Genomic DNA, 27,739 nt, shown 5'->3' with positions numbered 1-27,739 from the left:
CTAGACATACTTTCGATCCTACACATTCCTTATACAAAGAAATTATGCATGATATTGCACCTGCTGAGATAGAGGAAATTGATGTTACAATTAAGCTTGCCAATAGAGACACTATTTCACCAGTTGGGATTGTTAGAGATGTTGAAGTCTTGTGTGGGAAAGTTAAATATCCTGCTGATTTTCTTGTTCTTGGTTCCCCACAAGATAACTTTTGTCCCATCATATTAGGTAGACCCTTCTTGAATACTGTTAATACTAGGATAGATTGCAAAAAGGATGTTGTTACTATTGGTTTGGTGGATATGTCTCATGAGTTTAATTTTGCTAAATTTCATAGGCAACCCCATGATAAAGAATTGCCTAGTAAAGATCAAATTATTGGTCTTGCCTCTATTGCCGTGCCTCCTCATGATCCTTTAGAACAATATTTGCTCGACCATGAAAATGATATGTTTATGAATGCAAGAAGGGAAATAGATGATGTATTCTTTAAACAGGAACCTATTTTGAAACACAACTTGCCAGTTGAAATCCTAGGAGATCCTCCTCCACCCAAGGGTGATCCCATGTTTGAGCTTAAACCATTACTTGATACTCTTAAATATGCTTATCTTGATGAAAACAAGATATATCCTATTATTATTAATGCTAACCTTTCAGAGCATGAAGAAAAGAAATTGTTAAAAACTCTGAAGAAGCACTGTGCTGCTATTGGATATACTCTTGATGATCTTAAGGGCATTAGTCCCACTCTATGCCAACACAAAATAAAGTTGGAGAAAGAAAGGTATTACTGTTGTTCCTAATGATAAAGATGAATTGATCCCACAAAGAATTGTTACATCTTATAGAATGGTAATTGATTTACGGAAACTAAATAAAGCTACTAAAAAAGATCATTGCCCTTTACCTTTTACTGATCAAATGCTAGAAAGATTATCCAAACATACACATTTTTGCTTTCTAGATGGTTATTCTGGTTTCTCTCAAATACCTGTGTCAAAAGAGGATCAAGAAAAGAACACTTTTACTTGCCCTTTCGGTACCTTTGCTTATAAACGTATGACTTTTGGTTTATGTAATGCACCTGCTACCTTTCAAAGATCCATGATGGCTATATTCTCTGATTTTTGTGAAAAGATTGTTGAGGTTTTTATGGATGATTTCTCCGTATACGGAACTTCTTTTGATGATTGCTTGAGCAACCTTGATCGAGTTTTGCAGAGATGTGAAGAAACTAATCTTGTCTTGAATTGGGAGAAGTGCCACTTTATGGTTAATGAAGGTATTGTCTTGGGGCATAAAATTTCTGAAAGAGGTATTGAAGTTGATAAAGCTAAAGTTGATGCTATTGAAAAGATGTCGTGTCCCAAGGAGATTAAAGGTATAAGAAGTTTTCTTGGTCATGACGGCTTTTATAGGAGGTTCATTAAGGACTTCTCTAAAATTTCTAGGCCTCTGATGTAACACCCTCGATGCGACTATAGCTCCCACGTGTCGAGGCACGACCTAGAGACATAATCGCATTGAAGGCATATGTCGCAAGTTAGGCAACCTTCACAACATCCCATGTAATAATAATAAAAGGGGAGATAACATAGTTGGCTTACACTCACCACGTCAATCAAGTACATTAATAACATTACATCATCCATACACTCAAGGCCCGACTACGGCACCAAAATAAAAGAGAACCCAACATGCGACACGGTCTCGATCACCCCCAACTCGGCACCACTACTGATCGTCGGGAAAGGAAACGTAGTATCGTTGAGAGTCTTCGTCGAACTCCCACTTGAGCTCACACGCGTCTCCTGGAGCGGAATCATCAGGCCCTGCATCTGGTGTAATAGTAATCTGTGAGCCACAGGGACTCAGCAATCTCGCACCCTCGCGATCAAGACTATTTAAGCTTATAGGTGTGACAAGGTACAATATGAGCGGAGCTGCAGCAAGCGACTAGCAAATATGGTGGCTAACTTATTCGCAAAGGAGAGCGAGAAGAGGAGGCAAAGCGCGAGGGAGAAACTAGAGAGCAACCTGCGCAAACATTACTCCAACACCGTGTCCACTTCCCGGACTCCGCCGAGAAGAGGCCATCACGGTAACACACTCAGTTGATTCATTTTAATTAATTAAGGTTCAAGTTGTCTACAACCGGACATTAACAAATTCCCATCTGCCCATAACCGCGGGCACGGCTTTCGAAAGTTCAATCCCTGCAGGGGAGTCCCAACTTAGCCCATGACAAGCTCTCACGGTCAACGAAGGAATAGACCTCCTCCCAAGATGTTCCGATCAGACTCGGTTTCTCGGTAATTCAAGACACTTCGACAGGTTAAAACAAGACCAGCAACACCGCCCGAATGTGCCGACAAATCCCGATAGGAGCTGCACATATCTCGTTCTTAGGGCACACTCGGATAGGTCAAGCTACGAGTAAAGCCAACCCTCAAGTTTCCCCGAGGTGGCCCCGCAGGCTGCCCGGTTCGGACCAACACTCAGAGGGAGCACTGGCCCGGGGGGGTTAAAATAAGATGACCCTTGGGCTCCGGTAACCCAAGGGAAAAAGAGGCTAGGTGGCGAATGGTAAAAACCAAGGTTGGGCATTGCTGGAAAAGCTTTAATCAAGGCGAACTATCAAGGGGTTCCCATTATAACCCAACCGCGTAAGGAACGCAAAATCCGGGAACATAACACCGATATGACGGAAACTAGGGCGGCAAGAGTGGAACAAAACACTAGGCGAGAGGCCGAGCCTTCCACCCTTCACCAAGTATATAGATGCATTAAGATAACATGGCAATATAATGATATCCCAACAAGTAAATAAAAGATGTTCCAACAAGGAACGGCCTCCAATCTTCACCTGCAACTAGTAACGCTATAAGAGGGGGCTAAGCAAAGCGGTAACATAGCCAATCAACGGTTTGCTAGGACAAGGTGGGTTAGAGGTTTGACATGGCAATTTGGGAGGCTTGCAAGCAAGTGGTAGGCATCGTAGCAATGTCATAGCAAAAGAGCGAGCAAACTAGCATAGAAAAGATAGTAGTGATTTCGAGGGTATGATCATCTTGCCTGCACAGTTGTCAGAGTTGACTGGATCCTCAAGAGCAAACTCAACGGGCTCCTCGTTAACGAACTCGTCTCCCGGCTCTACCCAAACAAGACAAACAAGCAACAAGGATACAATCAACCACGTGCAAGACCAAGCAATATGATGAAATGATGATATGCTATGCGGGATGCGATGCGGGATGCAAAATGCAAGATATGACAGGAAATGCATGAACGTGTCCTCAACTTGGAAATCCAAGTGTGCCACTAGAAATATGAGATGAAATCGCTTGAAAACGATATAAAGAACGCCGGAAACGGAGTTACGGTTTGGAAATGGCAAGCGATTCAAAAATGACACCGGTCTGCGATTTACAGCAAGTAGGCATCTAAATGCAATGAAATGAACATGCTACAGCACCCAAACATGACAACAAAATACATAGCAGAGATGCACACAAGATGCTTAACAAAAGTCTAGCACTGAGCTACGGCCAAATCATCCATTAACAGGTTCAAACAAGCATGGCAAAAACGCAAATGGTAAAACAGATCTCAGACTTAGCGAAATTAACACTTGTCTGGAATTTCAGATCATATAGCCCTCTTCGGAGCAACAAAACAACATGCTACAGGACCTGAACATGACAAAGAAAGACATGGCATGCAGATACTCAACAAGCTTAACAAAAGTCCCTTAGTGACCTTGAGCCAAAAGGGATCACAAAATATACTAACAAGCACACGAACATAGCAAAAACATAATCAGCTTTCAGACTTAGTGAAAACTGGGACATGCTGAAACATAACTCACGAAGGCATGTTTACGAGCTCGATGCACTCACTACGGTGCAAGTCATGGAAATACAAGCATACATCCCTTAAGAAGGCACAAAATGAAAGCTAGACATGGCAAGAACAATGGCATAGCATGCACGGAACAACTACAATAACATCGGCAATATCGCAAACAAGTTGACGATCTGCCCAGATTCGCAACGAAGCAAAAGTAGAGCTCGATTGACTCACGCTAGGGTGCTCCATAAATACAAACAAAGACATGGATGGATAGAGCACTACAACATTAACAAAACTCCCTTACTGATCATCCTCAAAAGAGGCACGGATCACTAGGAAACAACATGAACATATGGCATCATGAACTAAACAATCCCAGGACTTAGTGAAATCACAAAGTCCCTGAAAACAGAATTAGCAAGTGCACCACTTTGCAAGCTTGCACAAGTCACCACACACATCCTAAAAATACATGGGTTGCACCTCTGGGAATATGACAAAACTCTTAACAAAACATATGAAGAACTCACGGGCATATCATGCACACATTAATCATGGCAAAAATGACAAAAGTGCTAAACGGAGTAACAGATCTGACAATTAACTCAAGTAGCCCTCTTCTAACAGCATTTCGGGCATCAAGATGAGCTAAAAAGAAAATCATGCAATGGAATGAAATGATGCACTCTCTGAGATGAACATTTTGATATGCTATATGCATGAATCGGAGCTACGGATGCAAAATTATGGAGCCTCGAACAGGAGCACTTGAACTAAAAATTCTGGGGACATAGGAAAAAATCAACCTCCGGATCTGGATCTAGGGTTTTCACGGAAACCGAGGCACGGCGCGGCACTGTAGCTGTTCGAGGACCGCCGGAAGAAAAAGAGCCGCGGCGGCCGGAGCTCTCGCCGGAGAGGCCGGCGGCGACGAGGAGGCGGGGCAGCGGAGCTTCACGGAGGTGGGGCGGCGGCCGCGGGGCGCGGGGCTGCCCGGCGACGAGCTTGGCGGTGGGGCGGCGAGGCGAGGCGGCGGGGCCGGCAATGGCGCGCAGCGGCGCCGGCCACCGGGCGCGGGGACGAGGGAGGCGCGAGGGAGCGGGCGGCGCGGGCCGGGGAGGGCCGGCCGCGGGCCGCGGCGGGCTGGCGGTGGAGGCGGCGAGCGCAGCCAACGGGGCGGCGCCACGTGGCGGCGGCGGGCGGTGGCGGACACGTCCGGCCCGAATTGGACGTGTCCGTCGGCAGGAGGAGCAGTTTTAGGGTTTCGGGGAGGACGAAGATCCGAAAAACGCAGGGGTGTATATATAGGCCTAGAGGGAGCTAGGAGAGTCCAAATGAGGTGCGGTTTTCGGCCACGCGATTGTGATCGAACGCTCTAGGACATGGAGCAGAGTTTGGTGGGTTTTGGGCCAAATTGGAGGGGTGTTGGGCTGCAACACACACAAGGCCTTTTCGGTCCCTCGGTTAACCGTTGGAGTATCAAACGAAGTCCAAATGGCACGAAACTTGACAGGCGGTCTACCGGTAGTAAACCAAGGTTGCTTGGCATGTCTCGGTCCATTACGGAAATGTTTAATCCCCACACACGAAAGAAAGCTAGAAATGGCCACCGGAGGAGAACGAAGCACCGGAATGCAAAACGGACAACGGGGAAAATGCTCGAATGCATGAGACGAACACGTATGCAAAATGCAATGCACATGATGACATGATATGATATGCATGACAACGACAACAACACACGGAGACAAAAACCCGAACCCGAGGAAATAAACATAACTTAATGCCGGAAACGGCAAGAGTTGGAGTACAAATTGGGAAAGTTACATCCGGGGTGTTACAACACTCCACCACTACGAAAGGATCTCGTCCCGAGATCTAGGACTGAAAGAGCGCCGGGTACTCAGAACGGAGGTGATCCTCGCGTTCCCAGGTAGCTTCACGGTCGGAATGGTGTGACCACTTGACTTTTAGAAATTTGATTGACTTGTTGCGAGTCTTGCGTTCAGTCTCTTCAAGAATAGCAACTGGGTGCTCACGATAAGAGAGATCTTCTTGGAGCTCAATGTCCTCGAAGTTGACGGTGCGGTCAGGAGTCTTGAAGCACTTTCGAAGCTGAGAGACATGGAACACATCATGAACATTTGCAAAGTTTGAAGGAAGCTCGAGTTGATAGGCGAAGTCGCCTCTCTTGCTGACAATCTTGAAAGGTCCCACGTATCTGGGGGCAAGCTTCCCTTTGATACCGAAGCGACGAGTACCTTTCATAGGAGAGACACGGAGGTAAACATGATCTCCGATCTCGAAAGCCAAATCACGGTGCTTACTATCATAGTAGCTCTTCTGACGGGATTGGGCTGCTTTGAGGTTATCACGAATGACTTTGCACATTTCTTCTGCCTCTGTGATTAAGTCATTACCCAAAAGCTGACGTTCACCGGTTTCAGACCAGTTGAGAGGGGTACGGCACTTCCTGCCATACAGAATTTCAAATGGGGCCTTGCCCGAACTTGCTTGAAAACTGTTGTTGTAGGAGAATTCAGCATAAGGAAGACAATCCTCCCACTTCATGCCGAAGGAGATCACACAAGCCCTGAGCATATCTTCAAGAATCTGGTTGACACACTCGACTTGACCGCTTGTTTGAGGATGGAAAGCTGTGCTGAAGCGAATGTTGGTGCCCATGGCCTTCTGAAAAGAATCCCAAAACTTCGAGGTAAAGATGCTGCCACGGTCTGAAGAGATCACTTGAGGAATACCGTGCACAGAGACAATACGAGAGGTATAGAGTTCCGCCAATTGAGCTGCAGTGATTGACTCTTTGATAGGCAGAAAGTGAGCCACTTTGGTGAGTTTGTCGATGACAACGAATATAGCATCATTGCCACGCTTGGACTTTGGAAACCTAGTCACGAAGTCCATTTCAATGTGGTCAAACTTCCATTCTGGAATGGCAAGAGGTTGAAGGAGGCCTGCTGGCCTTTGGTGTTCTGCCTTCACTCTTCTGCAGACATCACATTCATTCACGAATTGAGCGATCTCGCGCTTCATTCGAGTCCACCAATAAGCTTGCTTGAGGTCCTGATACATCTTCGTGCTCCCGGGGTGGATGGAGAGGAGAGAATTGTGAGCCTCGTTCATGATCACTTTACGGAGGTCACCTTTGGGTACAACAATACGATCCTCGAAGAAGAGAGTGTCCTTGTCATCAAGGCGGTAGCACTTGTACTTGGACTGACTCTTGGCAATCCCAATCTTCACCTTTTTCACCATAGCATCAAGAAGCTGGGCTTGGCGAATCTGGTCTTCTAAGGTAGGAGAGACTTGAAGGTTGGCGAGGAAACCTTGAGGAACAACTTGCAGATTAAGTTTGCGGAAAGCTTCACAAAGCTCGGGTTGATATGGCTTGAGAATAAGACTGTTGCAGTAAGCCTTCCTGCTCAAAGCGTCAGTAATCACATTGGCCTTGCCTGGAGTATACTCAATATTCGGATTATACTCTTGAATCATTTCGACCCATCGAGTTTGTCTGAGGTTGAAATTAGGCTGAGTGAATATGTACTTGAGACTTGTGATCAGTGAAAATGTCCACTTTTCTTCCCAATAGAAGATGTCTCCAAGTCAAAAGAGCATGCACAACTGCCGCCAACTCGAGATCATGAGTGGGGTAGTTCTTCTCATTAGGCTTCAACTGGCGAGATGTATAAGCAACAACTTTCTTCTCTTGCATCAATACTGCGCCAAGACCTTGGAGAGAGGCATCACAAAAGACCTCGTACGGCTTGGATTCATCAGGTGGAGTCAGAACTGGAGCAGTGATCAATTTCTCTTTCAAAGTGTTGAAAGCAATATCACACTCCGGAGACCAAACGTACTTGACGTGCTTCTGGAGAAGATTTGAGAGAGGCTTCGCGATCTTAGAAAAGTTCTCAACAAATCTTCGGCAATAGCTTGCGAGACCGAGAAAACTGCGGAGTTGCTTCACGTTCTGAGGAGGTTCCCAATTAACAATTGCAGACACCTTCTCAGGATTCACGGCAATGCCCTTGGCAGAGATGATATGACCAAGATAAAGAACCTCATCAAGCCAAAATTCACACTTGGAGAACTTGGTGTAGAACTGATGTTCCCTGAGCTTATTGAGGACCAGACGCAAGTGCTTGGCATGATCTTCCTTGTTCTTCGAGAAAACCAGAATGTCATCGAGATAGACCAAAACGAAGTCATTGGTGTAGGCGTTGAAGATGAAGTTCATCATGCGAGAGAACGTCGGAGGAGCGTTGGCGAGGCCAAAAGACATGACAGTGTATTCATATGAACCAAAGCTTGTTCTGAATGCTGTCTTGGGAATATCTTCTTCACGAATGCGAATCTGATGATAGCCCATACGGAGATCAAGCTTGGAGAATACTTGGGCACCTTTGAGTTGTTCGAATAGCTCATTGATGTTGGGAAGTGGGTATTTGTTCTTGATGGTCTTCTTGTTCACTGGACGGTAATCAACACAAAGTCGGTCCGTTCCATCCTTCTTCTTCACAAAAAGAACACCACAACCCCACGGAGAAGAACTAGGCCGGATGAGACCCATTTTCTCTTGCATATCGAGTTGCTTCTTCAGCTCCTTCAACTCTTTAGGTCCGAGCTTGTAAGGACGTTTGCACATAGGTTCCGTTCCAGGCTCAAGATCAATAACGAATTCAACTGGCCGGTGCGGAGGCATTCCTGGGAGCTCTTCTGGAAAGACGTCTTGATATTCGCAAATGACTGGAATTTGAGAGATGGCATCCAATTCACCCTTCTCATTGAGAGAAAACAGGTGGATGGTATTATCCCGAGCGGCAAACACAATTACATCCTTAGACGAATGAGTCAATTGAATCTGCCTGGCTGCACAATCAAGCTAAGCCTTGTGCTTAGAAAGCCAATCCATCCCGAGAATAAGATCAATATCCGAGTTACCAAGAACCATTGGGGAAGAAAGGAACTTGTAGTCGCCCAACGTGATAGTAACATCTGGCACCTCCAGACTAGCACTCAAACGTTTGCCAGGAGAAACGATATCCATTTGTTTACCCAAATGAGAAGAAACGAACTCATGCTTGGTAAAAAATGGTTTTGACATGAAACAATGCGATGCACCCGTGTCAAAAAGAACTCTTGCAGGAATATCATTAACAGGAAGGTTACCCATGATCACATCTGACAAGTCCTCTGCCTGAGCTGCATTCATCAAATTGACCTTGGCGTGCTTGGGGTTATGCTTTACCACAGCTGTACTTGCCGATCTGACAGGAGGAGGAGGAGGAAGACGCCTCTGGTTGAGACACTTGTTGGCATAGTGACCCTTCTGTTGGGACTTGTTGCACGTGACCTCTGAAAGCGGACGGTGATACGGAGCACTCGATCTTGGAGCTTGAGATGAAGTCTTGTTCCGAAAGCCAGGGTTGGGTGGGTGGGAAGAACCACTGCCACCTTTGCTCTTCTGCTGATACGGCTGACGGAACGGAGGAGGAGGAAGCCAAAACTTCTGCTGCTTGGCCACTTGAGTAGAGGAAGAAGGAGTAGCATCTCTGACTCGCTTCTTGGAAGCATCACACCTCAACTGAGCAGCCTCTTGCTTCAGTGCCATGTTGTAGAACTCATCGTATCTCAAGGGCTCAAAGAGAACAAGAGCGAGCTGAATATCTTCTCTGAGACCACCCCTGAACTGATATATCATGCTCTTCTCATCAGGGACGTCCTGCTTGGCAAAGCGGGCGAGCTTCTGAAACAACTTGTTGTAGTCATAGACAGACAAAGAGCCTTGCTTCAGATTGCGGAATTCCTCACGCTTGCTTTCAACCATGCTCTGGGGAATATGATGAGCTCGGAAATCTCGACGGAAATCATCCCAAGTGATAACACGTCCACCTCTGGAGTCCTTGTACTTCTGGAACCATTCTGCAGCTTGATCTTTGAGTTGGAAGGAAGCGAACTTAACAAAGTCCTCAGGCCTGACGTTACTGCACTCGAAATGCTTACACAGATCCACAAGCCAATCGTCAGCATCGGTTCCCTCAACACAATTGCTGAAAGTCTTTGGCCCATTAGCAAGGAACTGGTTGAGTGTAGCAAAGTGACTCTGATTGCTGCCTTGATTCCCTTGACTGCCTTGATTGCGCTCTTGAAGAATTTGCATGATCAGCTGTGTGTTTGCATTGGTTGCGGCCATCACAGCTTGCCATGCCTCCGGAGGAGGTGGAGGTGGGGCGGATCAGGATTCGGAGTCGTGCGCGTTGGGGGAGCCATCCTGAAGAGGTTGACCACCATTAGCACATTGACAGATAAATTTTGAAGCTGAATCCAACGGAATGAAAATTGCAACATATAGTCTTCACATCCGAACAAAATGAACGAATGCATTCCTCTTGAAATGGTCACATATCCATAAATTGAGAAGCCACGTAGAATTAAGGTAGAGAAATAAACCAACAAGGTACGGATCAAGAACGAATAATCGGTAAGAAATCCCAATCTCAAACCAATATCCGTGGAAGAAAAACTAGAGCTACTAGAATTCCCACCTATGAAACTCCTGAACCTTTCCGGTTATGCAATCAGGTGTTGGGGATACAGGGGAAGCATAATATCTCAACCAAACTAGCAAATCCTACATCCAGCTGTATCCATCCTTCAACACATAACCAAGAAACCTTCGGAAACCATCTACCTCAACCTTCGAAAAGCATCCGTTATACAAGTTATGGCGATACTCCCGAACTCCTGCCTCAGTACTGGGTGGCGTCGAGGTTATCTCACTAACGAACTGCATAAAAGAGATTTTCGATGTCGACGTACTAAACTCAGGTATTCCAGAACTGCAACGATAAAATTATGATGACAACGCCTCAGAGCTCAACTCCCCGGGACACTTCCACTAAACCCCTGACAGGAGGCACCAAGACAATGTTCTCATCATAAAATCATCGGAACGATTCCAAGATACCCGCGTGATCCTACAAAAAAAATTTGGTGAAATTTGAGAAGAGAAAAGTCAAAACTCTATGTCAGGATGCCTTACCAGAGTGATGAGGAGACTGGGAAGTAAAAAGAATTCCTAAACTCTCCGATATATAATTCCTAAAGACTCAAAACATTTTTCTAGACACAACTCGGCCGCTAAAACGATCAAGCAATGGGGCTCCTAAGGTCGGGGAAGGCTCTGATACCAACTTGTAACACCCTCGATGCAACTATAGCTCCCACGTGTCGAGGCACGACCTAGAGACATAGTCGCATTGAAGGCATATGTCGCAAGTTAGGCAATCTTCACAACATCCCATGTAATAATAATAAAAGGGGAGATAACATAGTTGGCTTACACTCACCACATCAATCAAGTACATTAATAACATTACATCATCCATACACTCAAGGCCCGACTACGGCGCCAAAATAAAAGAGAACCCAACATGCGACACGGTCTCGATCACCCCCAACTAGGCACCACTACTGATCGTCGGGAAAGGAAACGTAGTATCGTTGAGAGTCTTCGTCGAACTCCCACTTGAGCTCACACGCGTCTCCTGGAGCGGAATCATCAGGCCCTGCATCTGGTGTAATAGTAATCTGTGAGCCACAGGGACTCAGCAATCTCGCACCCTCGCGATCAAGACTATTTAAGCTTATAGGTGTGACAAGGTACAATATGAGCGGAGCTGCAGCAAGCGACTAGCAAATATGGTGGCTAACTTATTCGCAAAGGAGAGCGAGAAGAGGAGGCAAAGCGCGAGTGAGAAACTAGAGAGCAACCTGCGCAAACATTACTCCAACACCATGTCCACTTCCCGGACTCCGCCGAGAAGAGGCCATCACGGTAACACACTCAGTTGATTCATTTTAATTAATTAAGGTTCAAGTTGTCTACAACCGGACATTAACAAATTCCCATCTACCCATAACCGCGGGCACGGCTTTCGAAAGTTCAATCCCTGCAGGGGAGTCCCAACTTAGCCCATGACAAGCTCTCACGGTCAACGAAGGAATAGACCTCCTCCCAAGATGTTCCGATCAGACTCGGTTTCTCGGTAATTCAAGACACTTCGACAGGTTAAAACAAGACCAGCAACACCGCCCGAATGTGCCGACAAATCCCGATAGGAGCTGCACATATCTCGTTCTTAGGGCACACTCGGATAGGTCAAGCTACGAGTAAAGCCAACCCTCAAGTTTCCTCGAGGTGGCCCCGCAGGCTACCCGGTTCGGACCAACACTCAGAGGGAGCACTGGCCCGGGGGGGTTAAAATAAGATGACCCTTGGGCTCCGGTAACCCAAGGGAAAAAGAGGCTAGGTGGCGAATGGTAAAACCAAGGTTGGGCATTGCTGGAAAAGCTTTAATCAAGGCGAACTATCAAGGGGTTCCCATTATAACCCAACCGCGTAAGGAACGCAAAATCCGGGAACATAACACCGATATGACGGAAACTAGGGCGGCAAGAGTGGAACAAAACACTAGGCGAGAGGCCGAGCCTTCCACCCTTCACCAAGTATATAGATGCATTAAGATAACATGGCAATATAATGATATCCCAACAAGTAAATAAAAGATGTTCCAACAAGGAACGGCCTCCAATCTTCACCTGCAACTAGTAACGCTATAAGAGGGGGCTAAGCAAAGCGGTAACATAGCCAATCAACGGTTTGCTAGGACAAGGTGGGTTAGAGGTTTGACATGGCAATTTGGGAGGCTTGCAAGCAAGTGGTAGGCATCGTAGCAATGTCATAGCAAAAGAGCGAGCAAACTAGCATAGCAAAGATAGTAGTGATTTCGAGGGTATGATCATCTTGCCTGCACAGTTGTCAGAGTTGACTGGATCCTCAAGAGCAAACTCAACGGGCTCCTCGTTAACGAACTTGTCTCCCGGCTCTACCCAAACAAGACAAACAAGCAACAAGGATACAATCAACCACGTGCAAGACCAAGCAATATGATGAAATGATGATATGCTATGCGGGATGCGATGCGGGATGCAAAATGCAAGATATGACAGGAAATGCATGAACGTGTCCTCAACTTGGAAATCCAAGTGTGCCACTAGAAATATGAGATGAAATCGCTTGAAAACGATATAAAGAACGCCGGAAACGGAGTTACGGTTTGGAAATGGCAAGCGATTCAAAAATGACACCGGTCTGCGATTTACAGCAAGTAGGCATCTAAATGCAATGAAATGAACATGCTACAGCACCCAAACATGACAACAAAATACATAGCAGAGATGCACACAAGATGCCTTAACAAAAGTCTAGCACTGAGCTACGGCCAAATCATCCATTAACAGGTTCAAACAAGCATGGCAAAAACGCAAATGGTAAAACAGATCTCAGACTTAGCGAAATTAACACTTGTCTGGAATTTCAGATCATATAGCCCTCTTCGGAGCAACAAAACAATATGCTACAGGAGCTGAACATGACAAAGAAATACATGGCATGGAGCTACTCAACAAGCTTAACAAAAGTCCCTTAGTGACCTTGAGCCAAAAGGGATCACAAAATATACTAACAAGCACACGAACATAGCAAAAACATAATCAGCTTTCAGACTTAGTGAAAACTGGGACATGCTGAAACATAACTCACGAAGGCATGTTTACGAGCTCGATGCACTCACTACGGTGCAAGTCATGGAAATACAAGCATACATCTCTTAAGAAGGCACAAAATGCATGCTGGACATGGCAAGAATAATGGCATAGCATGCACGGAACAACTACAATAACATCGGCAAAATCGCAAACAGGATTCGCAACAAAGCAAAAGTAGAGCTCGATTGACTCAAGCTAGTGTGCTCCACAAATGCAAACAAAGACATGGATGGATAGAGCACTACAACATTAACAAAACTCCCTTACTGATCATCCTCAAAAGAGGCACGGATCACTAGGAAACAACATGAACATATGGCATCATGAACTAAACAATCCCAGGACTTAGTGAAATCACAAAGTCCCTGAAAACAGAATTAGCAAGTGCACCACTTTGCAAGCTTGCACAAGTCACCATACACATCCTAAAAATACATGGGTTGCACCTCTGGGAAGATGACAAAACCCTTAACAAAACATATGAAGAACTCACGGGCATATCATGCACACATTAATCATGGCAAAAATGATAAAAGTGCTAAACGGAGTAACAGATCTGACAATTAACTCAAGTAGCCCTCTTCTAACAGCATTTCGGGCATCAAGATGAGCTCAAAAGAAAATGATGCACTGGAATGAAATGATGTACTCTCTGAGATGAACATTTTGATATGCTATATGCATGAATCGGAGCTACGGGTCCAAAATTAAGGAGCCTCGAACAGGAGCACTTGAACTAAAAATTCTGGGGACTTAGGAAAAAATCAACCTCCGAATCTGGATCTAGGGTTTGCACAGAAATCGAGGCGCGGCACGGCACTGTAGCTGTTCGAGGACCGCCGAAAGAAAAAGAGTCGCGGCGGCCGGAGCTCTCGCCGGAGAGGCCGGCGGCGACGAGGAGGCGGGGCGGCGGAGCTTCACGGAGGCGGGGCGGCGGCCGCGGGGCGCGGGGCTGCCCGGCGACGAGCTTGGCGGTGGGGCGGCGAGGCGAGGCGACGGTCGCTGACCGGTGCGGCGGGGCCGGCAATGGCGTGCCGCGGCGCCAGCCACCGGGCGCGGGGACGAGGGAGGCGCGAGGGCGCGGGCGGCGCGGGCCGGGGAGGGCCGGCCGCGGGCCGCGGTGGAGGCGGCGAGCGCAGCCAACGGGGCGGCGCCACGTGGCGGCGGTGGGCGGTGGCGGACACGTCCGGCCCGAATCGGACGTGTCCGTCGGCAGGAGGAGCGGTTTTAGGGTTTCGGGGAGGACGAAGATCCGAAAACGAAGGGGTGTATATATAGGCCTAGAGGGAGCTAGGAGAGTCCAAATGAGATGTGGTTTTCGGCCACGTGATCGTGATCGAACGCTCTAGGACATGGAGCAGAGTTTGGTGGGTTTTGGGCCAAATTGGAGGGGTGTTGGGCTGCAACACACACGAGGCCTTTTCGGTCCCTCGGTTAACCGTTGGAGTATCAAACGAAGTCCAAATGGCACGAAACTTGACAGGCGGTCTACCGGTAGTAAACCAAGGTTGCTTGGCAAGTCTCGGTCCATTCCGGAAATGTTTAATGCCCACACACGAAAGAAAGCTAGAAATGGCCACCGGAGGAGAACGAAGCACCGGAATGCAAAACGGACAACGGGGAAAATGCTCGAATGCATGAGACGAACACGTATGCAAAATGCAATGCACATGATGACATGATATGAGATGCATGACAGTGACAACAACACATGGAGACAAAAACCCGAACCCGAGGAAATAAACATAACTTAACGCCGGAAACGGCAAGAGTTGGAGTACAAATTGGGAAAGTTACATCCGGGGTGTTACATCTGACTAATCTCTTACAAAAAGATGTCCCTTTTGTCTTTGATGATGATTGTGTAGAAGCCTTTGAAATACTTAAGAAAGCCTCGATTTCTGCACCTATTGTTCAGCCACCTGATTGGACTTTACCCTTTGAAATTATGTGCGATGCTAGTGATTATGCTGTAGGTGCTATTCTAGGACAAAGAGTGGATAAGAAATTAAATGTTATTCAATATGCTAGTAAAACTCTAGAAAGTGCCCAGATAAATTATGCTACTACTGAAAAAGAATTTTTAGCAGTCGTATTTGCTTGTGATAAGTTTAGACCTTATATTGTTGATTCTAAAGTAACTGTTCACACTGATCATGCTTCTATTAAATATCTTATGGAAAATAAAGATGCTAAACCTAGACTTATTAGATGGGTTCTCTTGCTACAAGAATTTGATTTGCATATTATTGATAGAAAGGGAGCTGAGAACCCCGTTGCAGACAACTTGTCTAGGATAGAGAATGTTCTTGATGACCCACTACCTATTGATGATAGCTTCCCTAATGAACAATTAGCTGGCATAAATGCTTCTCGTATTGCTCCATGGTATGCTAATTATGCTAATTACATTGTTGCTAAATTTATACCACCTAGTTTCACATACCAGTAAAAGAAAATGTTTTTTTATGATTTAAGACATTACTTCTGGGATGACCCACACCTTTATAAAGAAGGAGTAGATGGTGTCATTAGACATTGTGTACCTGAGCATGAACAGGAACAGATCCTACACAAGTGTCACTCCGAATCTTATGGAGGACACCACGTTGGAGATAGAACTGCGCATAAGGTATTGCAATCCGGTTTTTATTGGCCTACTCTCTTCAAAGATGCCCGTAAATTTGTCTTGTCTTGTGATGAATGTCAAAGAATTGGTAATATTAGCAGACGTCAAGAAATGCCTATGAATTATTCACTTGTTATTGAACCATTTGATGTTTGGGGCTTTGATTATATGGGACTGTTTCCTTCCTCTAACGGGTATACACATATTTTAGTTGCTGTTGATTACGTTGCTAAGTGGGTGGAAGCTATTCCAACTAGTAGTGCTGCTCATAACACCTCTATTAAGATGCTTAAAGAAGTTATTTTTTTGAGGTTTGGAGTCCCTAGATATTTAATGACTGATGGTGGTTCACACTTTATTCATGGTGCTTTTCGTAAAATGCTTGCTAAATACAATGTTAATCATAGGATTGCATCTCCATATCACCCACAGTCTAGTGGTCAAGTAGAGCTTAGTAATAGAGAGCTCAAATTAATGTTGCAAAAGACTGTTAATAGATCTAGAAAGAATTGGCCCAAGAAACTTGATGATGCATTATGGGCCTATAGAACTGCTTATAAAAATCCTATGGGTATGTCTTCATATAAAATGGTTTATGGAAAAGCATGTCACTTACCTCTCGAACTAGAAGATAAGGCATATTGGGCCATTAAAGAGCTCAATTATGATTTCAAACTTGCCGGTGAGAAGAGACTATTTGACATTAGCTCACTTGATGAATGGAGAACCCAGGCCTATGAGAATGCCAAACTGTTTAAAGAAAAAGTTAAAAGATGGCATGACAAAAGGATACAAAAGCATGAGTTTAATGTAGGTGATTATGTGTTGCTATTCAACTCTCGTGTACGATTTTTTGCAGGAAAACTTCTCTCTAAATGGGAAGGTCCTTACGTTATCGAGGAGGTCTATCGTTCCGGTGCCATAAAAATCAACAACTTCGAAGGCACAAATCCGAAGGTGGTGAACGGTCAAAGAATCAAACATTATATCACAGGTAATCCTATAAATGTTGAAACTAATGTTATTGAAACCATAACCCTGGAGGAATATATAAGGGACACTTTCTAGAACGTTTCAGACTCCGAAAAGGAATAGGTATGTGGTACGGTAAGTAAACCGACTCCAAAACAGTTCTAATGGTAATTTTTCTCTGTTTTGGAATATTTAAGAAAATAGTAAAATAAGAAGTAGTCCGAAAGGGACACGAGGCATCCACGAGGGTGGAGGGCGCACCCTACCCCCTGGTCGCGCCCCCTGCCTCATGGGCACCTCGTGTGCCCTCTGGACTCTGTTTTCTTGCACGATACTTCTTTTGGTCGGTAAAAATTCATTATATAACCTCCCGAAGGGTTTGACCACCGTACCACACAAATATCCTCTATTTTGTTTCGAGCTGTTTTTCTGACAGATCTAGATCACCATGACGTCTCCAAGTGTCCCCAAGGACAAGTTCTTGGAGAAGGTCATCAACCCCTACCTTGCGGAAGTGCTGCAACATCCTCAAACCATTGAGATGCATGAGGGGTTGTTGCACATCCGCGATGTTGAGGGACCAAGGAGGACCGAAAGCGTGAAGACAAGGCTCGAAGCAATGGAGCAGCAAGTTTTTAAGTGCCAAGGGATGGTGGAACACGGACTCAACACCAACCACATGATGCTCGTGGAGTTCACCAACAACCACAAGCTGGATGCCAAGAACATTGGGGAGGCCATCTTCAAGCTTCACGAGAAAATTGAGCACCTCCAAGCCCAGATCTATGACCCGCAGAATCAAAACTGTGAGTATGAATATAGATTCAAGAGGATGAGTTTGGCTGCAGATTTGAGGATCCCGAAGACTCGATCATCCTTCTATGATGGTGAGCCTATGCCTTGGAAGATGGATGACAAGCCTACATCATCAACAACTCCATCATCACCACCCCCGAGGAAAGAGATATAATCACATGGGTATGGGCACTCCCCTGAGCAACTGCCAAGCTTGGGGGAGGTTCCCCGGTATCGTATCACCGTCACACTCCTATCCTTACCGTTTTTCTTAGTTCGATCCTTTTGGTAATATCTTGATCTAGTAGAATAAAGTTTTAGTATGATTTAGTTTTGAGTTTTGCCTTATGATCCTTCTATGTGATCGAGTCTGTGAGCTATATATAATAAAGATTAGTGTTGAGTCAAGGGCTTGATTATCTTGCTATGATCTTGAGGGAATAAACGAATAAAAAGAAGTAAAGAGATCATATTGATCTTATGGAGAGTAATGATTTCACATATAAAGAGTATGATGAATAAAAGTTGTTGAGAGTTGACAAACATAGTTTTGGTCATCGTTGCAATTAATAGGAAGTAATAAAGAAAGAGAGGTTTTCACATATAAATATACTATCTTGGACATCTTTCACGATTGTGGGCACTCATTAAGATATGACATGTTAAAAAGTTGATGTTGGACAAGGAAGACAACATAATGAGTTATGTTCTCTTATATCTGAAATAAAGTATATTGTCATGGATCATCCAACATGTTGAGCTTGCCTTTCCCTCTCATGCTAGCCAAATTGTTTGCACCAAGTAGAGATACTACTTGTGCTTCCAAATATCCTTAAACCCGATTTTGCCATGAGAGTCCACCATACCTACCTATGGATTGAGTAAGATCCTTCAAGTAAGTTGTCGTTGTTGTATGCAATAAAAATTGCTCTCTAAATATGTATGATTTATTAGTGTGGAGAAAATAAGCTTTATACGATCTTGTGATATGGAAGCAATAAAGCGATGGACTGCATAATAAAGGTCCATATCACAAGTGGCAATATAAAGTGGCGTTCTTTTGCATTAAGATTTTGTGCATCCAACCATAAAAGCACATGACAACCTCTGCTTCCCTCTGCGAAGGGCCTATATTTTATTCTTGTCTTATACCTTCTACAAGAGTCATGGTGATCTTCACCTTTACTTTTTACATTTTATCCTTTGGCAAGCACCTTGTGTTGGAAAGATCCTGATATATATATATATATCCAATTGGATGTAAGTTAGCATGAACTATTATTGTTGACATTACCCTTGAGGTAAAAGGTTGGGAGGCAACACTATAAGCCCCTATCTTTCTCTGTGTCTGATTAAAACTCCATAACCACAAGTATTGCATGAGTGCTAGCAATTATGAAAGACTAAATGATAGTTGAGTATGTGGACTTGCTGAAAAGCTCTTATATTGACTCTTTCCGATGTTATGATAAATTGCAATTGCTTCAATAACCGAGATCATAGTTTGTTAGTCCTCAATGAAGTTCTAATTCATACTTTACATTGTGAATAGATTGTTACTTGAGCATAAGAAATCATATGACAACTTATATATATATATATATGTTGATGTTATAAGAATGACCATGATGCCCTCATGTCTGTATTTTATTTTATCGACACCTCTATCTCTAAACATGTGGACATATTTTTCGTTATCGGCTTCCGCTTGAGGACAAGCGAGGTCTAAGCTTGGGGGAGTTGATATGTCCATTTTGCATCATGCTTTTATATCGATATTTATTGCATTATGGGATGTTATTAAATGTTATGTCACAATACTTATGCATTTTCTCTCTTATTTTACAAGGTTTACATGAAGAGGGAGAATGCCGACAACTAGAATTCTGGGCTAGAAAATGAGCAAATATTAGAGACATATTCTGCACAGCTCCAAAAGTCCTAAAACTTCACGGAGGCAGTTTTTGGAATTAATAAAAAATACTGGAGAAAGAATCAACCAGAGGGAGGCCACCCACCATCCACGAGGGTGGGGGCGCGCCCTACCCCCCTGGGCGCGCCCCCTGCCTCGTGGACCCCCTGGCAGGCCTCCATGCCCATCTTCTTCTATATGAAGTCTTTTACCCTAGAAAAAATCATAAGCAAGCTTTCGAGAGGAAACACCGCCGCCACGAGGCGGAACCTTGGCGAAACCAATCTAGGGCTCCGGTGGAGCTGTTCTGCCAGGGAAACATCCCTCCGGGAGGGGGAAATCATCACCATCGTCATCACCAACGATCCTGACATCGGGAGGGGGTCAATCTCCATCAACATCTTCACCGGCACCATCTCATCTCAAACCCTATTTCATCGCTTGTATCCAATCTTTGTCCCAAAACCTCAGATTGGTACATGTGGGTTGCTAGTAGTGTTGATTACTCCTTGTAGTTGATGCTAGTTGGTTTATTTGGTGGAAGATCATATGTTCAGATCCCTTATGCATATTAATACCCCTCTGATTATGAATATTAATATGATTTGTGAGTAGTTACGTTTGTTCATGAGGACATGGGAGAAGTCTTGCTATAAGTAGTCATGTGAATTTGGTATTCGTTCGATATTTTGATGAGATGTATGTTGTCTTTCCTCTAGTAGTGTTATGTGAACGTCGACTACATGACACTTCACCATTGTTTGGGCCTTGAGGAAGGCATTGGGAAGTAATAAGTAGATGATGGGTTGCTAGAGTGACAGAAGCTTAAACCCTAGTTTATGAGTTGCTTTGTAAGGGGATGATTTGGATCCATATGTTTCATGCTATGGTTAGGTTTACCTTAATACTTCTTTTGTAGTTGCGGATTCTTGCAATAAAGGTTAATCATAAGTGGGATGCTTGTCCAAGAAAGGGCAGTACCCAAGCACCGGTCCACCCACATATCAAATTATCAAAGTAACGAACGCGGATCATATGAGCGTGCTGAAAAGTAGCTTGACGATAATTCCCATGTGTCCTCGGGAGCGTTTTCCATCATATAAGAGTTTGTCCAGACTTGTCCTTTGCTACAAAAAGGAGGCCATCTTGCTGCACCTTATTTACTTTCAGTAATTGTTACCCGTTACAAATTACCTTATCACAAAACTATCTGTTACCGATAATTTCAGTGCTTGCAGAGAATACCTTACTAAAAACCGCTTATCATTTCCTTCTGCTCCTCGTTGGTTTCGACACTCTTACTTATTGAAAGGACTACGATAGATCCCATATACTTGTCGTTCATCACTCTCTCTCTCTCTCTCTAAGAATGTGGACATGTTTTTTGATTTTGGTTTTTCGCTTGAGGACAAGCGAGGTCTAAGCTTGCGGGAGTTGATACGTCCATTTTGCATCATGTTTCCTTACTGTTATTTATGATGTTTTTATGCATAATAATGCTTTTTGGAGTAATTCTAATGCCTTTTCTCTTATAATTTACAAGGTACACACAAAGAGGGAGAATTGTGGCAGCTGGAAATCTGGACCTGGAAAAGCTACGTCAGGCCACCTATTCTGCATAACTCCAAACAAGCTGAAACTTCACGGAGATTTTTTATCAAATATATGATGAATATTGGAGCAAATAACTATCATAGGGGGCCCACCAGGTGGGCACAACCCACCTGGGCGCGCCAGGGAGCCCAGGCGCGCCCTGGTGGGTTGTGCTCACCCAGGCCACCCTCCGGTGCCCATCTTCTGGTATATAGGTCATTTTGACCAAGAAAAAATAAGGATGGGACTTTCGGGACGGAGCGCCGCCGTCTCGAGGCAGAACTTGGGCAGGAGCACTTTTGCCCTACGGCGGAGCGATTCCGTCGGGGGAACTTCCCTCCCGGAGGGGGAAATCATCGTCATCATCATCACCAAAAACTCTCCCATCTTTGGGAGGGCAATCTCCATAAACATCTTCAACAGCACCATCTCATCTCAAACCCTAGTTCATCTCTTGTGTTCAATCTTGTTACCGGAACTATAGATTGGTGCTTGTGGGTGACTAGTAGTGTTGATTACATCTTGTAGTTGATTACTATATGGTTTATTTGGTGGAAGATTATATGTTCGGATCCAATATGCTATTTAATATCCCTCTGATCTTGAGCATGATTATCATTTGTGAGTAGTTACTTTTGTTCTTGAGGTCACGGGAGAAATCATGTTGCAAGTAATCATGTGAACTTTATATGTGATCGATATAATGAGCTGAACATTTGACCCTTTTTCTACTAGTGATATTTTGATAGTATGTATGTTGTGATTCCCTTAGTGGTGTCATGTGAACGTTGACCACATGACACTTCACCATATTTGGGCCTAAGGGAATGCATTGTGGAGTAGCTATTAGATGATGGGTTGCGAGAGTGACAGAAGCTTAAACCCCAGTTTATGCGCTATTCCATAAGGGACCGATTAGATCCAAAAGTTTAATGTTATGGTTAGAATTTATTCCTAATACTTTTCTCGTAGTTGTGAAGGGTTAATCATAAGTAGGAGGTTTGTTCAAGTAAGAACAACACCTAAGCACCGGTCCACCCACATATCAAATTATCAAAGTACCGAACACGAATTAAATCAACATGATGAAAGTGACTAGATGAAAATCCCGTGTACTCTCAAGAACGCTTTGCTTGTCATAAGAGACTGTTTTGGCCTGTCATTTGCCTCAAAAGGATTGGGCTACCTTGCTGCACTTTTGTTGCTACTATCGTTACTTGCCCGTTACAAATTATCTTGCTATCAAACTACTCTGCTACTTACAATTGCAGCACTTGCAGACATTACCTTACTGAAAACCACTTGTCATCTCCTTCTGCTCCTTGTTGGGTTCGACACTCTTACTTATCGAAAAGAGCTACAATTGATCCCCTATACTTGTGGGTCATTAGCATCCCCAAGCTTAGGCTCTTAGTTGTCCTTGAATATTACCTTGAGGTGCCTTGGGCATCCCCAAGCTTAGGCTCTTGCCACTCCTTATTCCATAGTCCATCAAATCCTTACCCAAAACTTGAAAACTTCACAACACAAAACTCAACAGAAAATCTCGTAAGCTCCGTTAGTATAAGAAAATAGATCACCACTTTTGGTACTGTTGTGAACTCATTATTTATTTATATTGGTGTAATATCTACTGTATTCCAAATTTTCCATGGTTCATATCCCCCGATACTAGTCATAGATGCATCAAAATAAGCAAACAACACGCGAAAAACAAAATCTGTCAAAAACAGAACAGCCTGTAGTAATTTAAATAGTTCTGTAGTAATCTGTCAAAAACAGAAGCTTATTGCTTGTATCAAAGTGCATGTCAAGGAAAATTGAGTACATGGTGAGGGATTTTTTTGAACAACTCGTTTTATTATTTAGTATTGTTTATAAAGGTAGAAAGACCATCTGGAGGCTTATCCAGCCAAATGATGATGCAAAGTGCGTGAGTTTGAGTTTTTGTTTTTCATGCTTGAAATTCACCGACGCAAAAACGGGTGGCCCTTCACTTGGTCTCCATTAGGATAGCACTGTGTATTGACCCTTTCCAGTGCTCCACGGTGTACAGGTGGTAAGCATGCCACATAAGTGAGAAAATGACGTGGTAAAACAATTAAAGAGGAAAGAGAGCACTTTGATGACCCCGTGAAAAAACAATGCCATACGTGTGAACCTATGCAAAATACTTAAATGAAGGAAGCTCGTTAATGCATGGAAGAGTTTAGTAGTAAATGAAGTGAGCTTAGCTACAACAAGTTAAAACATATATGCATCGGAGACTTTAGGGGAATTTGAGCTTGCTCTTTTATAAGTAGTAGAGATAAAACAAACAAACAAAGTATTTTTTTTAGATTCCAAAATTTGCGATGTTACATAGCCCTAAGATGGGACAGAGATGCCATTAAAAGTGTTTATTTTTGTAGTTGATTCGGTTTCATGTTGGTACTAGGAAGCCTCACACGTGCCAGAGGCTTCTCGAGCTTCTCGACTCCGGCGTCCACCCTTCTCCTCGCGTGGTCCCATTAGTCGAAGAAAATTACAACTAAGTTGTCACGTGTATATATAGAAATGAGTCCCTTGCAATTTCCCCCAAAGTTTTGTCCCTGAATAGTTTTTCCCCAACCTCCCTGCTCCCAGCATGATATGGGGTGATGGTAAAACTACACTTGTGGGGAGCTTTACATAACAAATCATATGGCTTGTGGGGAGCAGCTACACTTGAAGGAAGAAAAAGATATTTATTTTTTAGAATAATAAGATACATAGGACTGGGAATCGGGCATGGTGTTTCTGGGCTCGAGCTGAACAGTAAAATCTGAAAAATTGAAAACAAAATGAAAAAAATCTAAAATTTGTTTGTGGCAAACATTGACAAATGTTTTGAGTGCACACAAAATTTCATTATGGAACGACATTCGTGGAAGTCGTGAAGAAAAACAAAATCGGTGCTTTAAAAGTGTTATTTTCAAAATTATTTTGCAGTGCTGATTATGTTTTCTTTTCTTTGCCACGACTTCCATTAACGTCATTTTATAATGAAATTTTGCAGGCGCACAAAACATTTAACAAAGTTCGCCACAAATCATTTAAGAGTTTTCTGAATTTATTTTAAATATTTTTGGATTTTACTGTTCATCGCGAGCTCATTTAGCTCTCTTTCCTTTTTTAGCACGTCCAATTATGTTTCCTTTAGTGTTCCTCTCGTTTTTTTTTAACAAACGGTCCTCTCGGCTGCTGCACGGTTTCCTCTTTCGTGTCCAGATGGGTCACGGCCCATGTCGTCCAAGCCCAGCAAGTCTTCAAGTACGCCCCAAGAGCCCTGCCTCCGCCCCTCCCCTTCCAAGTTCCGCCGACCCACCGCCGACTCGCACGCCGCCGGCGACCCGCCGCTGGACCCATCCGCCCCGACAACCAGGTCAGCCGCTCTCCCCTCCTCCCTCCCAGATCCGGCTGCCCTGCCTTCCTCTGATGCGTCAACTCTGATTTTTGCATATGAAATTTGCGCTCGGATTAGAAATTTTCAGTTTGCCTCCGATGCATCGACTACATGTATCCGAACTCAGATTTTTATGCTAGTTAGTATCAACCCTATGTAGGACATCGTGGATCTGCAAATCTTTTGTTGTTTCGCATAACAACTGAACTCAAATAGCAAACGAACAAAGGCTGTTAGAAATACAGAGGCTCCTCCTCACTGCAGCTTACTGATGCTCGTCCGGACAGCCGGCTTATGCCACCCGAATTTGGTTTTTGTTCTAGTTTTTCTGTTTCTCGAATCTTCTGTAATTCTGATGCATCAACTCTGTAGTGAGTATTGATCTGTAATTCTGTATTTACTCCGGCGAGATGTTTTAAACACGTCTTGCCGGATTTGACTATCCTAAACTGGATACAAGCGGACATAAAAAATATGGGCTAAACGTCAAAACACATGTTTATTTGTTTCAGTATAGGTCTTATATTTGTGAATTTGCTGCTAACAAATTTCAATGCTCTGTATACTTGCAGAGTTTGTTGATGCGCAAGTCAATTGTTCCGGACCGCTTGCCAGAATAATTGTAGCAGCGGTTGAGAAGCAGAGGTTAAAGCGGTTGCGCATGTGTTTCTGAAGCAAACTGAAGTAAGTTGAGATACCGGGATGTATGATTGGAAGAATCAACAAACCTTGAAATCTTACTACTGCTAGAACTGCTCTGAGATCAGGAAGATGATGGACCCTTCGGGGTTGTTCCCTGCCTCATCAAGCCAGCTGCCAGATGATCTGCTCATCGAGATATTTCTCTGCCTCCCAGCACACCCCACCTGCTTGATTCGCACGTCCCTTGTCTGCAAGCGATGGCACTGCCTCATCAAAAACCGCCAATTCGTCAGCCGCTTTCGCACACTTCATCAGAAACTCCCTGTGCTTTGCTTCTTCAGCAACTCCACTAGCATCCCCCGTTTTATTCCCACAGGGGACCCTCCTAATTGTGTCTCAACGGCAGCCTTCTCCCTGCCTGACCCCTGCTGGCAGGTCCTTGGCTGCCGTCACAGCCTTGTTCTCCTCGTTAGCTCAACCTGGACTCAGCTCCAGGTATGGAACCCCATGACTGGCAGCAGGCAATATGTACCGGCTACTCCGGATGCTGATCGGCGTTTTAATCATGGTATTGTTCCTGAGAGCCAAGCTACAGTGCTTTGTGCAGCTGGCCACAAGGACAGTGGTGACTGCCACTCTTGCCCTTTTCTCGTAGTGTGGGTATTCACTTGCACACGCTATGCCTATGCCTGTAGATACTCGTCAGAGAGTAGCAGCTGGCACCAGATGGTTTCTAAACCAACACCATCTGATATTGATTCAAGGCCTAGTGTCCTTGTTGGGGACATCTTGTACTGGCCGCTGAAGGCAAAGTATATCCTTGCCTTTGAGTTGGATACACGTAAATTATACCATATTGAGTGTCCAGAAGATACACTTAGTGTGTACAGAAGGAATGTCCACATCATGAAGGCAGAGGACGGTGGGCTAGGCCTTGCTGCCTTGACGGAGTTCAACCTGCGCCTATGGGCTCGGGAGACAGGTCCGGAGGGTGTTATGGAATGGGTGCTGCGCAGGACCATTCAGTTGGATGCATTCCTTCCACCGAATGTGTCATCGGTGCCGTTGGTAAATAATCATTCTGCCAGTGGGCGTCCGGTCAGGATATTGGGTCTCATTGAGGACGATGATATGTTTTTTATGTGGACGAGAGAGGGCGTCTTTGCAGTGGAGCTCAAGTCAATGCGGTGCAACAAAGTTTTTGAGGCTCAAGTCCCTGCAACTATCTTCCCCTACATTGGCTTTTATACCACAGGTGCCGATCTCTTGACACTGTATGCTTTTGCCTTCACTTTTGTTTCAATTCTCTGTTTCATCCGTGAATGCTTCTTGCTGATTATAAGTTAGTATTAGACCAGGTTTCGTATCTTTGAGGAGATGAAATTTTAGCTTGCCTCTTTTATGCTTAGGAAAGTTGTACGCCTACATCCTATTTCTGTGCAAATTTCAATGTAAATTTTGCCTTATTCGTTCTGTTATTCACAGCCCATCCATTCCTTGCTTGATTTCTGGTTTTCTTTCGATCAGGCCAAGTTGAGCATGTTTTATTTCTCTTGTTTGCAGGTGATGTGGACGGTGCGCCGTGAAAATTGTCGACCCGGATGAGATGATATCTGCATTATTTTGCTGAACTGTTTTAGACCAACCCTATGAAGCACAAACTTGTTTGTTATATGTAAGCTGTTTTTCTTACTACCAAGAAGGCAGTGTGTGTGTGTGTGTGTGTGTGTGTGTGTGTGAGAGAGAGAGGTGCTGAAGACTATCCTTTGTTGTATAAGACTATGTTGAAACTAATTATGAATAACGAAAGTTCTCTTGAGAATGGTTTAGAAATTCTGAGCTTTTGTTTTTCGTCCTTGAAATTCACGGACGCAAAAATGGCTGGCTCTCCACTTGATCTCCATCAGGAGAGCACTACAAGAAGCTAGAAACGGTCTCTGCAGACCTGCAAGGCAATCTGAGGCTGCGGTGTACGAGGTCCTCAGCGAGTGTGACTTGCCTCCTGCACGCCATATATAGCTTCCACCATGAAGTCGACTCGTCCATAAGGCGCCAGGCGGTGACCTGCAGGTAGGGGTAAGCTCGGAACTCGTGACTCGGCTCTAAATATAAATCCTTTTAGAGGAGATTTCAATGTAGACTACATAGGATGTATATAGACGTAGTTTAGAGTGAGGGTGTCAAAGTCTTCTTCCTACTACATGTACCGACGGCGCGCCGTGAGTGCAGCTTTGTTACCATGAAACGGCCAATAGATGGATTATTATCACAAAAAGTTATAAGCCTCAAG

The 27,739-nt window shown here is 44.4% G+C and overlaps 1 protein-coding gene across 1 annotated transcript; it reads left to right on the top strand.

Annotated features, from left to right (window-relative positions):
- The first annotated feature begins 24,632 nt into the window (after window positions 1-24,632).
- Window positions 24,633-27,281, top strand: LOC125531911 (putative F-box only protein 9). The gene is made up of 3 exons (XM_048696135.1): window positions 24,633-24,786; window positions 25,380-26,704; window positions 27,013-27,281. Exons 2-3 carry the CDS (start codon window positions 25,579-25,581, stop codon window positions 27,033-27,035), a joined length of 1,149 nt encoding a protein of 382 aa, XP_048552092.1. The 5' UTR covers window positions 24,633-24,786; window positions 25,380-25,578; the 3' UTR covers window positions 27,036-27,281.
- The last annotated feature ends 458 nt before the right edge of the window (window positions 27,282-27,739 follow it).

The sequence above is a fragment of the Triticum urartu genome, chromosome 1, assembly GCF_003073215.2.
Source record: "Triticum urartu cultivar G1812 chromosome 1, Tu2.1, whole genome shotgun sequence".
Lineage (NCBI taxonomy): Eukaryota > Viridiplantae > Streptophyta > Magnoliopsida > Poales > Poaceae > Triticum > Triticum urartu.
Note: the sequence above shows the minus strand (reverse complement) of the source record. Positions and strands in the feature narration are given on the sequence as shown.

Excerpts from the sequence above, each read along its gene's own strand:
- LOC125531911 (XM_048696135.1), top strand. The coding sequence starts at position 25,579 with ATGATGGACCCTTCGGGGTTGTTCCCTGCCTCATCAAGCCAGCTGCCA. Across the intron at positions 26,705-27,012 it reads CATTGGCTTTTATACCACAG|GTGATGTGGACGGTGCGCCG; the intron begins GTGCCGATCTCT and ends TCTTGTTTGCAG.